Raw genomic sequence first — 12,889 nt, forward strand, 5'->3', positions numbered from 1 at the left:
ATAATGTAACGTTAGGTAATTACAGTACTCCCACCTTACATTCCTCAGGGACATTTGTATTAGATCTTTTAAGCAGGTGTTTTTTGTTTACATTGTTATTGCCTTCTGGTTAGCTAATGTTTGCCCTGCAGGTAATAGTCACTTGTCCACCCCTTTATATATTAGGTATAGTTGTAAGCCTAGTTGTTAAAGTGCACATCATTAATGTAAATTAAGCAATATGTATGTAAAAAATATTGTATTTCATATATTCATTTTTTATTTTTTGCATTCATTTATTTATTCATATTTTTTTTATCTTGTTAACTATTCTGATTGTTAATTTGCTTTCTTTAAGTAAAAAAAAAGGTAAAAGACAAAGCTATTCGGTTTCTTGTGAGTATATACACTTCACTGCCGATGTGGGGGGGGCGCCACCTAAAATCTTGCCTAGGGCGCCAGATTGGTTAGGGTTAGGGTTTGGCAGCCCTTCAGTGGTTTCCCCCGTGATTCAGAACACAACCAGCGCCATTGAGGTGATTTGCATACGTCCTCTGATCGTTGGTATGCGTCTACGCTGTAAGTCATCATCAAGCACGCTTTATCCTCTCGTACTACCACTCACCCTCGGTCTTCTTCGCCCCGCCCCCCACCCCCGCTTTTTCCCCGGTCTATCTCGGGGCAATTTATGCTGACTGATGCAGTTTGCCGTGGCGGAGGGGGCGAGGGAGAGCAATGAGGTGGTTTGTCTTGGAAGGAAATGGGATTTGGGCCGCTTAAAATCCATCAGAGAGATTATTGTTGTGAGGAAGGCAGGGAAGATGGAACAGGTTTACGGGGGTAGTTGCTTTTCCATTAGGGGTGGCGGGGGAATAAATGGATTTGAGGGGGATCTGGCCACAAGGAGGACAGGGATCCTCGGGGGGGGGGGGGGGGGACTTTCCTCCAAGCCAGGCAGCAGGAAGATGTTTGTTTCAGCACATTTTCCATTGCCACTGTCATGAAAAGCATGTCAACAACACCCAGGGGTGCCCGTGGATGGCGGAGGGTGTGTCGGTCCATCGCCAGCCTTTAAAAAAATACACCTAAAAATGAGCGATCTTCAAGACGTCACTTTGGTCACTTGATTGACATTCACATAACCGCGACCCATCAGGAGCAAGGGTGAAGTGTCTTGCTCAAGGACACAACGGACATGACTAGGTTGGTAGAAGGTAGGGGTCGAACCAGGAACCCTTAGGTTGCTGGAACGGCCACTCACCCAACTGTACCACGCCGTCCCTAAGAAAAAAGCTGTATTTCATCTTATCAAGCAAAAAAAGGCTTGTAAAACTCCACTGTGTGCGATGGGATGCGACACGGAGGAGTCGGTTTCTTTGATCTATTGACAGCCACAGCAAGATCTTGTCCTGACCCGAGATCTACAAATCCGGAGAGGAAGCAGGACCTGACAACGCTCCAGGCACCTTTTCTGTGAACTGTTTATGACCGAGTTCAATAGCTGTTTATGACCACCTCCCCTTAGAAGCAGCTGTGTAATATAATGTAATGTAATCAGGAAATGCCCAAATAAAGGAGGAGGCGTGGAACTCCCTCGTCAGAGCGTGGGACGACACTGTACAAGGGTACAGGTCTACGCGCTCTCCTCATGAGCTAAATTGAATCCTGTCTCTGTTTGATTTCTTTACTTATTGTCTTGTCTCATAGATGTGAACCTGACATTTGTATAGCGCTTTTCTACCTTCAAGGTACCCAAAGCGCTTTGACACTATTTCCACATTCACACATTCACTCACACATTCACACACTGATGGCGGGAGCCGCCATGCAAGACCCTAACCCTAACCCTAACCCTAACCCTAACCCGGTCTTTCGGCCGCTGTGCAGAGGTGACATGCATACCAAAAACTGCATATATGTCATCCTCTGCCAGCGATGCCGTGTTATGTATGTCGAGGAAACACGCAACGCCATCGCCACCCGTTTCCACCAGCACAAATATAACATTGTCCGGCAGAAGAACACCACCACCTACCCTGTGCAACGTTTCATCCGGCACGGGTGGGCTTCTGGTCGGGCGTGTGTGGTCCAGGCCAACTCCGGATGGAGTGTCGCCCAACGTAGGCTGGGCGGAACGCCTCTGGATCACCAAACTGGGCACCAGACATCCGGGGGGCCTCAACGAGGCGTGAGTGCGAGCCCGCTGGACCATAGACGGACCGTGCACACCCTTCTTATCTTTTTTCTCACACTTTTCTATCGCCCCACCCCAACCCCTAGCCCTAACCCTAACCAACTCTCTTTCTTTATGCCTAAACCTAACTCTAACCCTAACCCTAACCCCAACCCCAACCATAACCCTAACCAACTCTTTTTCTTTATGCCTAACCTTAACCCTAATCCTAACCCTAACCTTAACCTTAACCTCAACCTCAACCCAACCCCAACCCTAACCTTAACCCTAATCCTAACCCTAACCTCAACCTCAACCTCAACCCCAACCCCAACCCTAAACCAAACCTAATCCTAACCCCAACCCCAACCCCTACCCTAACCCCAACCCTAACCCCACCCCCAACCCTAGCCCTAACCCTAACCAACTCTCTTTCTTTATGCCTAACCCCACCCCTAACCCTGGCCCTAACACTAACCAACTATTTTTCTTTATGCTTAACCTTAACCCTAAACCTAATCCTAACCCCAACCCTAATCTTAACCCCAACCCCAACCCTAACCCTAACCCTAACCCTAATACTAACCCTAACCCCAACCCCAACCCCAGCCCTAACCCTAACTAAGTATTTTTCTTTATGCCTAACTCTAACCCTAACCCTAACCCTCTAACCCTAACCCTAACCCTAACCCCAAAACTAACCCCAACCCCAACCCTAGCCCTAACCCTAACCAACTCTCTTTCTTTATGCCTAACCCCAACTCTAAACCTAACCCTAATCCTAACCCCACCCCTAACCCTGGCCCTAACCCTAACCAACTCTTTTTCTTTATGCCTAAACCTAACTCTAACCCTAACCCTAACCCCAACCCCAACCATAACCCTAACCAACTCTTTTTCTTTATGCCTAACCTTAACCCTAATCCTAACCCTAACCTTAACCTTAACCTCAACCTCAACCCAACCCCAACCCTAACCTTAACCCTAATCCTAACCCTAACCCTAACCCTAACCTCAACCTCAACCTCAACCCCAACCCCAACCCTAAACCAAACCTAATCCTAATCCTAACCCCAACCCCAACCCCTACCCTAACCCTAACCCCAACCCTAACCCCACCCCCAACCCTAGCCCTAACCCTAACCAACTCTCTTTCTTTATGCCTAACCCCAACTCTAAACCTAACCCTATTCCTAACCCCACCCCTAACCCTGGCCCTAACACTAACCAACTCTTTTTCTTTATGCTTAACCTTAACCCTAATCCTAATCCTAACCCCAACCCCAACCCTAACCCCAACCCTAATCTTAACCCCAACCCCAACCCTAACCCTAACCCTAACCCTAATCCTAACCCTAATACTAACCATAACCCCAACCCCAACCCCAGCCCTAACCCTAACTAAGTATTTTTCTTTATGCCTAACTCTAACCCTAACCCTAACCCTAACCCTAACCCCAACACTAACCCCAACCCTAGCCCTAACCCTAACCAACTCTCTTTCTTTATGCCTAACCCTAACTCTAAACCTAACCCTAATCCTAACCCCACCCCTAACCCTGGCCCTAACCCTAACCAACTCTCTTTCTTTATGCCTAAACCTAACTCTAACCCTAACCCTAACCCCAACCCCAACCATAACCCTAACCAACTCTTTTGCTTTATGCCTAACCCTAACCCTAATCCTAACCCTAACCTTAACCTTAACCTCAACCTCAACCCAACCCAACCCCAACCCTAACCTTAACCCTAATCCTAACCCTAACCCTAACCTCAACCTCAACCCCAACCCTAAACCAAACCTAATCCTAATCCTAACCCCAACCCCAACCCCTACCCTAACCCTAACCCCAACCCTAACCCCACCCCCAACCCTAGCCCTAACCCTAACCAACTCTCTTTCTTTATGCCTAACCCCAACTCTAAACCTAACCCTATTCCTAACCCCACCCCTAACCCTGGCCCTAACACTAACCAACTCTTTTTCTTTATGCTTAACCTTAACCCTAATCCTAATCCTAACCCCAACCCCAACCCTAACCCCAACCCTAATCTTAACCCCAACCCCAACCCTAACCCTAACCCTAACCCTAATCCTAACCCTAATACTAACCCTAACCCCAACCCCAACCCCAGCCCTAACCCTAACTAAGTATTTTTCTTTATGCCTAACTCTAACCCTAACCCTAACCCTCTAACTCTAACCCTAACCCTAACCCCAACACTAACCCCAACCCTAGCCCTAACCCTAACCAACTTTCTTTCTTTATGCCTAACCCTAACTCTAAACCTAACCCTAATCCTAACCTCACCCCTAACCCTGGCCCTAACCCTAACCAACTCTCTTTCTTTATGCCTAAACCTAACTCTAACCCTAACCCTAACCCCAACCCCAACCATAACCCTAACCAACTCTTTTTCTTTATGCCTAACCCTAACCCTAATCCTAACCCTAACCTTAACCTTAACCTCAACCTCAACCCAACCCTAACCTTAACCCTAATCCTAACCCTAACCTCAACCTCAACCTCAACCCCAACCCTAAACCAAACCTAATCCTAATCCTAACCCCAACCCCAACCCCTACCCTAACCCTAACCCCAACCCTAACCCCACCCCCAACCCTAGCCCTAACCCTAACCAAATCTCTTTCTTTATGCCTAACCCCAACTCTAAACCTAACCCTATTCCTAACCCCACCCCTAACCCTGGCCCTAACACTAACCAACTCTTTTTCTTTATGCTTAACCTTAACCCTAATCCTAATCCTAACCCCAACCCCAACCCTAACCCCAACCCTAATCTTAACCCCAACCCCAACCCTAACCCTAACCCTAACCCTAATCCTAACCCTAATACTAACCCTAACCCCAACCCCAACCCCAGCCCTAACCCTAACTAAGTATTTTTCTTTATGCCTAACTCTAACCCTAACCCTAACCCTCTAACTCTAACCCTAACCCTAACCCCAACACTAACCCCAACCCTAGCCCTAACCCTAACCAACTCTCTTTCTTTATGCCTAACCCTAACTCTAAACCTAACCCTAATCCTAACCCCACCCCTAACCCTGGCCCTAACCCTAACCAACTCTCTTTCTTTATGCCTAAACCTAACTCTAACCCTAACCCTAACCCCAACCCCAACCATAACCCTAACCAACTATTTTTCTTTATGCCTAACCCTAACCCTAATCCTAACCCTAACCTTAACCTCAACCTCAACCCAACCCCAACCCTAACCCTAACCTTAACCCTAATCCTAACCCTAACCTCAACCTCAACCTCAACCCCAACCCTAAACCAAACCTAATCCTAATCCTAATCCTAACCCCAACCCCAACCCCAACCCCTACCCTAACCCTAACCCCAACCCTAACCCCACCCCCAACCCTAGCCCTAACCCTAACCAACTCTCTTTCTTTATGCCCAACCCCAACTCTAAACCTAACCCTATTCCTAACCCCACCCCTAACCCTGGCCCTAACACTAACCATCTCTTTTTCTTTATGCTTAACCTTAACCCTAATCCTAATCCTAACCCCAACCCCAACCCTAACCCCAACCCTAATCTTAACCCCAACCCCAACACTAACCCTAACCCTAACCCTAATCCTAATCCTAATACTAACCCCAACCCCACCCCAACCCCATCCCTAACCCTAACTAAGTCTTTTTCTTTATGCCTAACCCTAACCCTAACCCTAAACCCAACCCTAACCCCCAACCCCAACCCTAGCCCTAACCCTAACCCTAACCCTAACCCCAACCCTAGCCCTAACCCTAACCAACTCTCTTTCTTTATGCCTAACCCCAACTCTAAACCTAACCCTAATCCTAACCCCACCCCTAACCCTGGCCCTAACACTAACCAAGCCTTTTTCTTTATGCCTAACCTTAACCCTAATCCTAATCCTAACCCTAATCCTAACCCTAACCCTAACCCAAACTCCAACCCTAACCCTAACCCTAACCCTAACCCTAACCCTAACCCAAACTCCAACCCCAACCCTAACCCTAACCCTAATCCTAACCCCAACCCCAACCTCAACCCTAACCCTAACCCTAATCCTAATACTAACCCCAACCTCAGCCCTAACCCTAAATCTTTTTCTTTATGCCTAACCCTAACCCTAACCCTAACCCTAACCCTAACCCTCTAACCCTAACCCTAACCCCAACCCCAACCCCAACCCTAACCCTAACCCTAAACTGACAAGAAATGTTAGAATAATTATGTATAAGTCATCACACAACTCTTATGCTTAAAGGCCGTTGCTATAGTTATTATCAATCGTGCCGAAGTTGTGCTTTTCTACCTGTGCAAAGGCACAAAACGGGTAATCTTGCTTTGCGACTTGTCTCGTGTCCGCAGTTTGTTTCCAGACCCTGCCTGCTGACAACCAAGTCATGGACGCCCCTGCTTATTTCAGCATGACAATGCCAAGCCACGTGTTACAACAGCGTGGCTTCGTAGTAAAAGAGTGCTGGTACTAGACTGGCCTGCCTGTAGTCCAGACATTGAAAATGTGTGGTGCAATATGAAAACTATGCAAAGCCAAAGCCATTTATCAACAACACCCAGAATTCGTCTAATAATAATAATAATAATAACAATGGATTCGATTTATATAGCGCTTTTCTAGACACTCAAAGCGCTTCACAGAGAAGTGATAACCCATCATTCATATTTACAACTCATTCATTCACCGGTGTGAGCGGCACCGGGGGCAAGGGTGAAGCGTCCTGCCCAAGGACACAACGGCAGCGATTTTTGAAGACCCCTGCACCGAGTTCAGGTCTACTCTGGCAGCTCCTTTTGCATTCATCAAACAAGGAGCTGGAATCAGTTTGATGTTGTGTTTATTAGCAACCTCCCTCCTCTCTTTGACTACAGAAAGCAGCTTTTTCTGCTGGCACACTTTTATTCTGAACATGGAACTTCAATAATGGATCGGCTCGTTATGTTCAGAACACCAAACAATAGCAGAAAGAAAGGAAGAGAGACTGGGATTGTAATAAAAAGGCAAAAGACCTTCTGTCGTGTGTGACATCACCGCTCGGCGGAAAGTGCCGGAGCGAGTCTTTTAAGCAAACATCAGCTGCGAGTCAATTCATGGTCATCCATTTTCAACCCGTTTCACGCCTCGCCATCTTTCCATCTCCTTTATCGGCCGCCCCTCGACCCTCCTCGATCCTTTCATCCTCCCGCTCTTTAAATATTCATCTCCCGTGGCGATACCCCGGAACCGCTCGCCATCGCTTTTATCGAGCGGTGCGTCCACGTGTGAGCTTCCATTGTTTGCGGCGCTAACGACCAGCCCGCCATATTTGGGCAAATAAATCAGGTGAACTTACCGCTCGAATGTCGTAGGCCAGGAGCACGGCGCTCTTGTCCGCAGACACTTGGAATCTGGTGGCGCTCAGTTCCTGGGGAAGAAAAAAATGATAAATGGGTTATACTTGTTGTCGGAATAATTGTATAGAAGTTATCACACAACTTCTGTGTTACATTGAGTAGAAGAAAAAAGCTGTATTTCATCTTATCAAGCAAAAAAGGCTTGTAAAACTCCACTGTGTGCGATGGGATGTGACATGGAGGAGTCGGTTTCTTTGATCTGTTGAAAGCCACAGCAAGAATTTGTCCTGACCCGAGATCTACAAAGCAGTACCTGACACCTTTTCTTTGAACTGTTTATGACCGAGTGCAACAGCTGTTTATGACCACCTCCCCTTAGAAGCAGCTGTGTAATGTAATGTAATCAGGAAATGCCCAAATAAAGGAGGAGGCGTGGAACTCCCTCGTCAGAGCGTGGGACGACACTGTACAAGGGTACGCGCTCTCCTCATGAGCTAAATTGAATCCTGTCTCTGTTTGATTTCTTTACTTCTTGTCTTGTCTCATAGATGTGAACCTGACATTTGTATAGCGCTTTTCTACCTTCAAGGTACCCAAAGCGCTTTGACACTATTTCCACATTCACCCATTCACTCACACATTCACACACTGATGGCGGGAGCCGCCATGCAAGGCCCTAACCGCAACCCATCAGGAGCAAGGGTGAAGTGTCTTGCTCAAAGACACAACGGACGTGACTAGGTTGGTAGAAGGTGGGGGTCGAACCAGGAACCCTCAGGTTGCTGGCATGGCCACTCTCCCAACCGTACCACGCCGTCCCTAAGAAAAAAGCTGTATTTCATCTTATCAAGCAAAAAAGGCTTGTGAAACTCCACTGTGTGCGATGGGATGCGACGTGGAGGAGTCGGTTTCTTTGATCTATTGACAGCCACAGCAAGATCTTGTCCTGACCCGAGATCTACAAATCCGGAGAGGAAGCAGGACCTGACACCTTTTCTTTGAACTGTTTATGACCAAGTGCAACAGCTGTTTATGACCACCTCCCCTTAGAAGCAGCTGCGTAATGTAATGTAATGTAATCAGGAAATGCCCAAATAAAGGAGGAGGCGTGGAACTCCCTCGTCAGAGCGTGGGACGACACTGTACAAGGGTACACGCTCTCCTCATGAGCTAAATTGAATCCTGTCTCTGTTTGATTTCTTTACTTCTTGTCTTGTCTCATAGATGTGAACCTGACATTTGTATAGCGCTTTTCTACCTTCAAGGTACCCAAAGCGCTTTGACACTATTTCCACATTCACACATTCACTCACACATTCACACACTGATGGCGGGAGCCGCCTTGCTAGGCGCTAACCGCGACCCATCAGGATTAAGGGTGAAGTGTCTTGCTCAAGGACACAACCGGCGTGACAAGGTTGGTAGAAGGTGGGGGTCGAACTAGGAACCCTCAGGTTGCTGGAACGGCCACTCGCCCAACTGTGCCACGCCGTCCCTAAGAAAAAAGCTGTATTTCATCTTATCAAGCAAAAAAACGCTTGTAAAACTCCACTGTGTGCGATGGGATGCGACATGGAGGAGTCGGTTTCTTTGATCTATTGACAGCCACAGCGAGATCTTGTCCTGACCCAAGACTTACAAATCCGGAGAGGAAGCAGGACCTGACACCTTTTCTTTGAACTGTTTATGACCGAGTGCAACAGCTGTTTATGACCACCTCCCCTTAGAAGCAGCTGTGTAATATAATGTAATGTAATCAGAAAATGCCCAAATAAAGGAGGAGGCGTGGAACTCCCTCGTCAGAGCGTGGGACGACACTGTACAAGGGTACACGCTCTCCTCATGAGCTAAATTGAATCCTGTCTCAGTTTGATTTCTTTACTTCTTGTCTTGTCTCATAGATGTGAACCTAACATTTGTATAGCGCTTTTCTACCTTCAAGGTACCCAAAGCGCTTTGACACTATTTCCACATTCACTCATTCACACACACACACTGATGGCGGGAGCCGCCATGCAAGGCGCTAACCGCGACCCATCAGGAGCAAGGGTGAAGTGTCTTGCTCAAGGACACAACCGACGTGACAAGGTTGGTAGAAGGTGGGGGTCGAACCAGGAACCCTCAGGTTGCTGGCATGGCCACTCTCCCAACTGTACCACGCCGTCCCTAAGAAAAAAGCTGTATTTCATTTTATCAAGCAAAAAAGGCTTGTGAAACTCCACTGTGTACGATGGGATACGACGTGGAGGAGTCGGTTTCTTTGATCTATTGACAGCCACAGCGAGATCTTGTCCTGACCCGAGATCTACGAAGCGGAGAGGAAGCAGGACCTGACACCTTTTCTTTGAACTGTTTATGACCGAGTGCAACAGCTGTTTATGACCACCTCCCCTTAGAAGCAGCTGCGTAATGTAATGTAATGTAATGTAATCAGGAAATGCCCAAATAAAGGAGGATGCGTGGAACTCCCTCGTCAGAGCGTGGGACGACTCTGTACAAGGGTACAGGTCTACGCGCTCTCCTCATGAGCTAAAATGAATCCTGTCTCTGTTTGATTTCCTTGCTTCTTGTCTTGTCTAATATATGTCATCGGTGTTTGAACCTGACACCTGTATAGCGCTTTTCTACCTTCAAGGTACCCAAAGCGCTTGGACACTTTTTCCACATTCACCCATTCATTCACACACACATTCACACACTGATGGCGGGAGCCGCCATGCAAGGCCCTAACTGCGACCCATCAGGAGCAAGGGTGAAGTGTCTTGCTCAAGGACACAACAGACATGACTAGGTTGGTTGAAGGTGGGGGTCGAACCAGGAACCCTCAGGTTGCTGGAACGGGCAACTGTGCCACGCCGTCCCTAAGAAAAAAAGCTGTATTTTATTTTATCAAGCAAAAAAGGCTTGTAAAACTCCACTGTGTGCGATGGGATGCGACATGGAGGAGTCGGTTTCTTTGATCTATTGACAGCCACAGCGAGATCTTGTCCTGACCCGAGATCTACGAAGCGGAGAGGAAGCAGGACCTGACACCTTTTCTTTGAACTGTTTATGACCGAGTGCAACAGCTGTTTATGACCACCTCCCCTTAGAAGCAGCTGCGTAATGTAATGTAATGTAATCAGGAAATGCCCAAATAAAGGAGGAGGCGTGAAACTCCCTCGTCAGAGCGTGGTACGACACTGTACAAGGGTACACGCTCTCCTCATGAGCTAAATTGAATCCTGTCTCTGTTTGATTTCTTTACTTCTTGTCTTGTCTCATAGATGTGAACCTGACATTTGTATAGCGCTTTTTTACCTTCAAGGTACCCCAAGCGCTTTGACACTATTTCCACATTCACACATTCACTCACACACACACATTCACGCACTGATGGCGGGAGCCGCCATGCAAGGCCCTAACCGCAACCCATCAGGAGCAAGGGTGAAGTGTCTTGCTCAAGGACACAACAGACGTGACTAGGTTGGTTGAAGGTGGGGTTCGAACCAGGAACCCTCAGGTTGCTGGAACGGGCAACTGTGCCACGCCGTCCCTAAGAAAAAAGCTGAAGTTCCTCTTATCAAGCAAAAAAGACTTGTAAAACTCCACTGTGTGCGATGGGATGCGACACGGAGGAGTCGGTTTCTTTGATCTATTGACAGCCACAGCGAGATCTTGTCCTGACCCGAGATCTACAAATCCGGAGAGGAAGCAGGACCTGACATCGCTCCAAGCAACTGTTTATGACCGAGTGCAACAGCTGTTTATGACCACCTCCCCTTAGGAGCAGCTGCGTAATGTAATGTAATGAAGATTTTTCACGTGGGCTTTTTCCATGAAGGAACGAAAGGACAACACAGTGAAATAGAGACGTGATGTCCGCCAACGGATCGAGAACCAAGTCGTCATTTATGAGAAGTTTTTGTAGGGTTGTCTCGATACCAAAATGTATTTCCATACTTTGATACTTTTCTAAATAAAGGGCACCATAAAAAATGTCATTATTGGCTTTATTTGAACAAAAAAATCTTAGGGTGCATTAGTCCTATGTTTATTATTGTAATTTAATCCTTAAATAAAATAGTGAACATAATAGACAACTTGTCCGGAAAATACGGTATATTAAATATGTATTTCTGAATTTTTTTTATTTTTTTTTCATCCACAATTATGCGACTTGGCTTCAAGTGTTTTTGTGTCCGAAAGTTGCCATCTCAGATGTTTTAACGAGCTTTTCCACAGCGGCCGTGTTGACAAACAGTAGCAATGACATTAATTAGGCGTGTAGTGTTGTCTATTAGTGTTGTGATGGAGACATTACGACGGCAGCACCCTCTGCTCTCCACTTTGCAGTCGTTTTTAGGGCAAACCTTGGCGCTCGCCATAATCCCAACACACTTCATCTTGAGCATGACAACAGCAGCTTGCACTGACCCACATACCGTGTGTGTGTGTGTGTGTGTGTGTGTGTGTGTGTGTGTGTGTGTGTGTGTGTGTGTGTGTGTGTGTGTGTGTGGTACGCTCGATAAAGATTCTCTTTGAAAACGACAGAGCGGCTGGAAAATGAGCTGCACGCTCCGCCAAAATATTTGATGCCGTGAAAATTCCTCAGTGTGACGCTAACGCCTGAATGATGTGGAGTCACTGCAGCGTGTGGTGGAAGCAGAGTGTCCGCTTCACCCCCGCGAGGCGTGGAACACACCATCTTAAAGTGTGGCCCCACAGCCATTTTTTTTAGAGGCCTGCAGCACGTATTATATACGAAAATAAAAAGAGAATACAATGATTTGCAAATCCCTTTCAACTTATATTCAATTGAATACACGTATGGGAACTGAGGAGACCAATTTTTCAAGCTTTTTTAGGTGGAATTATTTCCCATTCTTGCTTGATGTACAGCTTAAGTCCAGGGGTCTGGGTTGTGGTATTTTAGGCTTCATAATGTGCCACACATTTTCAATGGGAGACAGGTCTGGACTACAGGCAGGCCAGTCTAGTACCCGCACTATTTTACTATGAAGCCACGCTGTTGTAACACGTGGCTTGTATTGCTGAAATAAGCAGGGGCGTCCATGATGACGTTGTTTGGATGGCAACATATGTTGCTCCAAAAGCTGTATGTACCTTTCAGCATTAATGGTGAATACACAGATGTGTAAGTTGGGCACTAATACACCCCCATACCATCACACATGCTGGCTTTTCCACTTTGCGCCTAGAACAATCCGAATGGTTTTAAGAGTTCCTTATAGTTTGAAAAATACAATACTAATAAAAACATTGAGAAAAAGCATAAGGGTGAAATGTAACATAAAAATGTTGACTCGAGCAACACAAAGAGTGCTCTTTTCTTTAAAACTGTCATAGTTCAAAAATAATAATAAATCAGAATCGATG

At 46.7% G+C, this 12,889-nt stretch overlaps 1 protein-coding gene across 2 annotated transcripts in view; it reads right to left on the reverse strand.

Annotated features, from left to right (window-relative positions):
* The window catches only part of LOC133572630 (inactive dipeptidyl peptidase 10), a 166,521-nt gene that overhangs the window by 97,804 nt on the left and 55,828 nt on the right, over positions 1 to 12,889 (reverse strand). For both annotated transcript variants that reach the window (XR_009810555.2, XM_061925477.1), the window contains one exon: positions 7,510 to 7,581. Coding sequence is in view for 1 of the 2 variants with exons in the window: in XM_061925477.1 (XP_061781461.1) it covers positions 7,510 to 7,581 (72 nt within the window). In the remaining variant the exon portion in view is untranslated. The remainder of the gene's footprint in view (positions 1 to 7,509; positions 7,582 to 12,889) is intronic.

This window comes from Nerophis lumbriciformis, linkage group LG01 (genome assembly GCF_033978685.3).
Source record: "Nerophis lumbriciformis linkage group LG01, RoL_Nlum_v2.1, whole genome shotgun sequence".
Taxonomy (NCBI): domain Eukaryota; kingdom Metazoa; phylum Chordata; class Actinopteri; order Syngnathiformes; family Syngnathidae; genus Nerophis; species Nerophis lumbriciformis.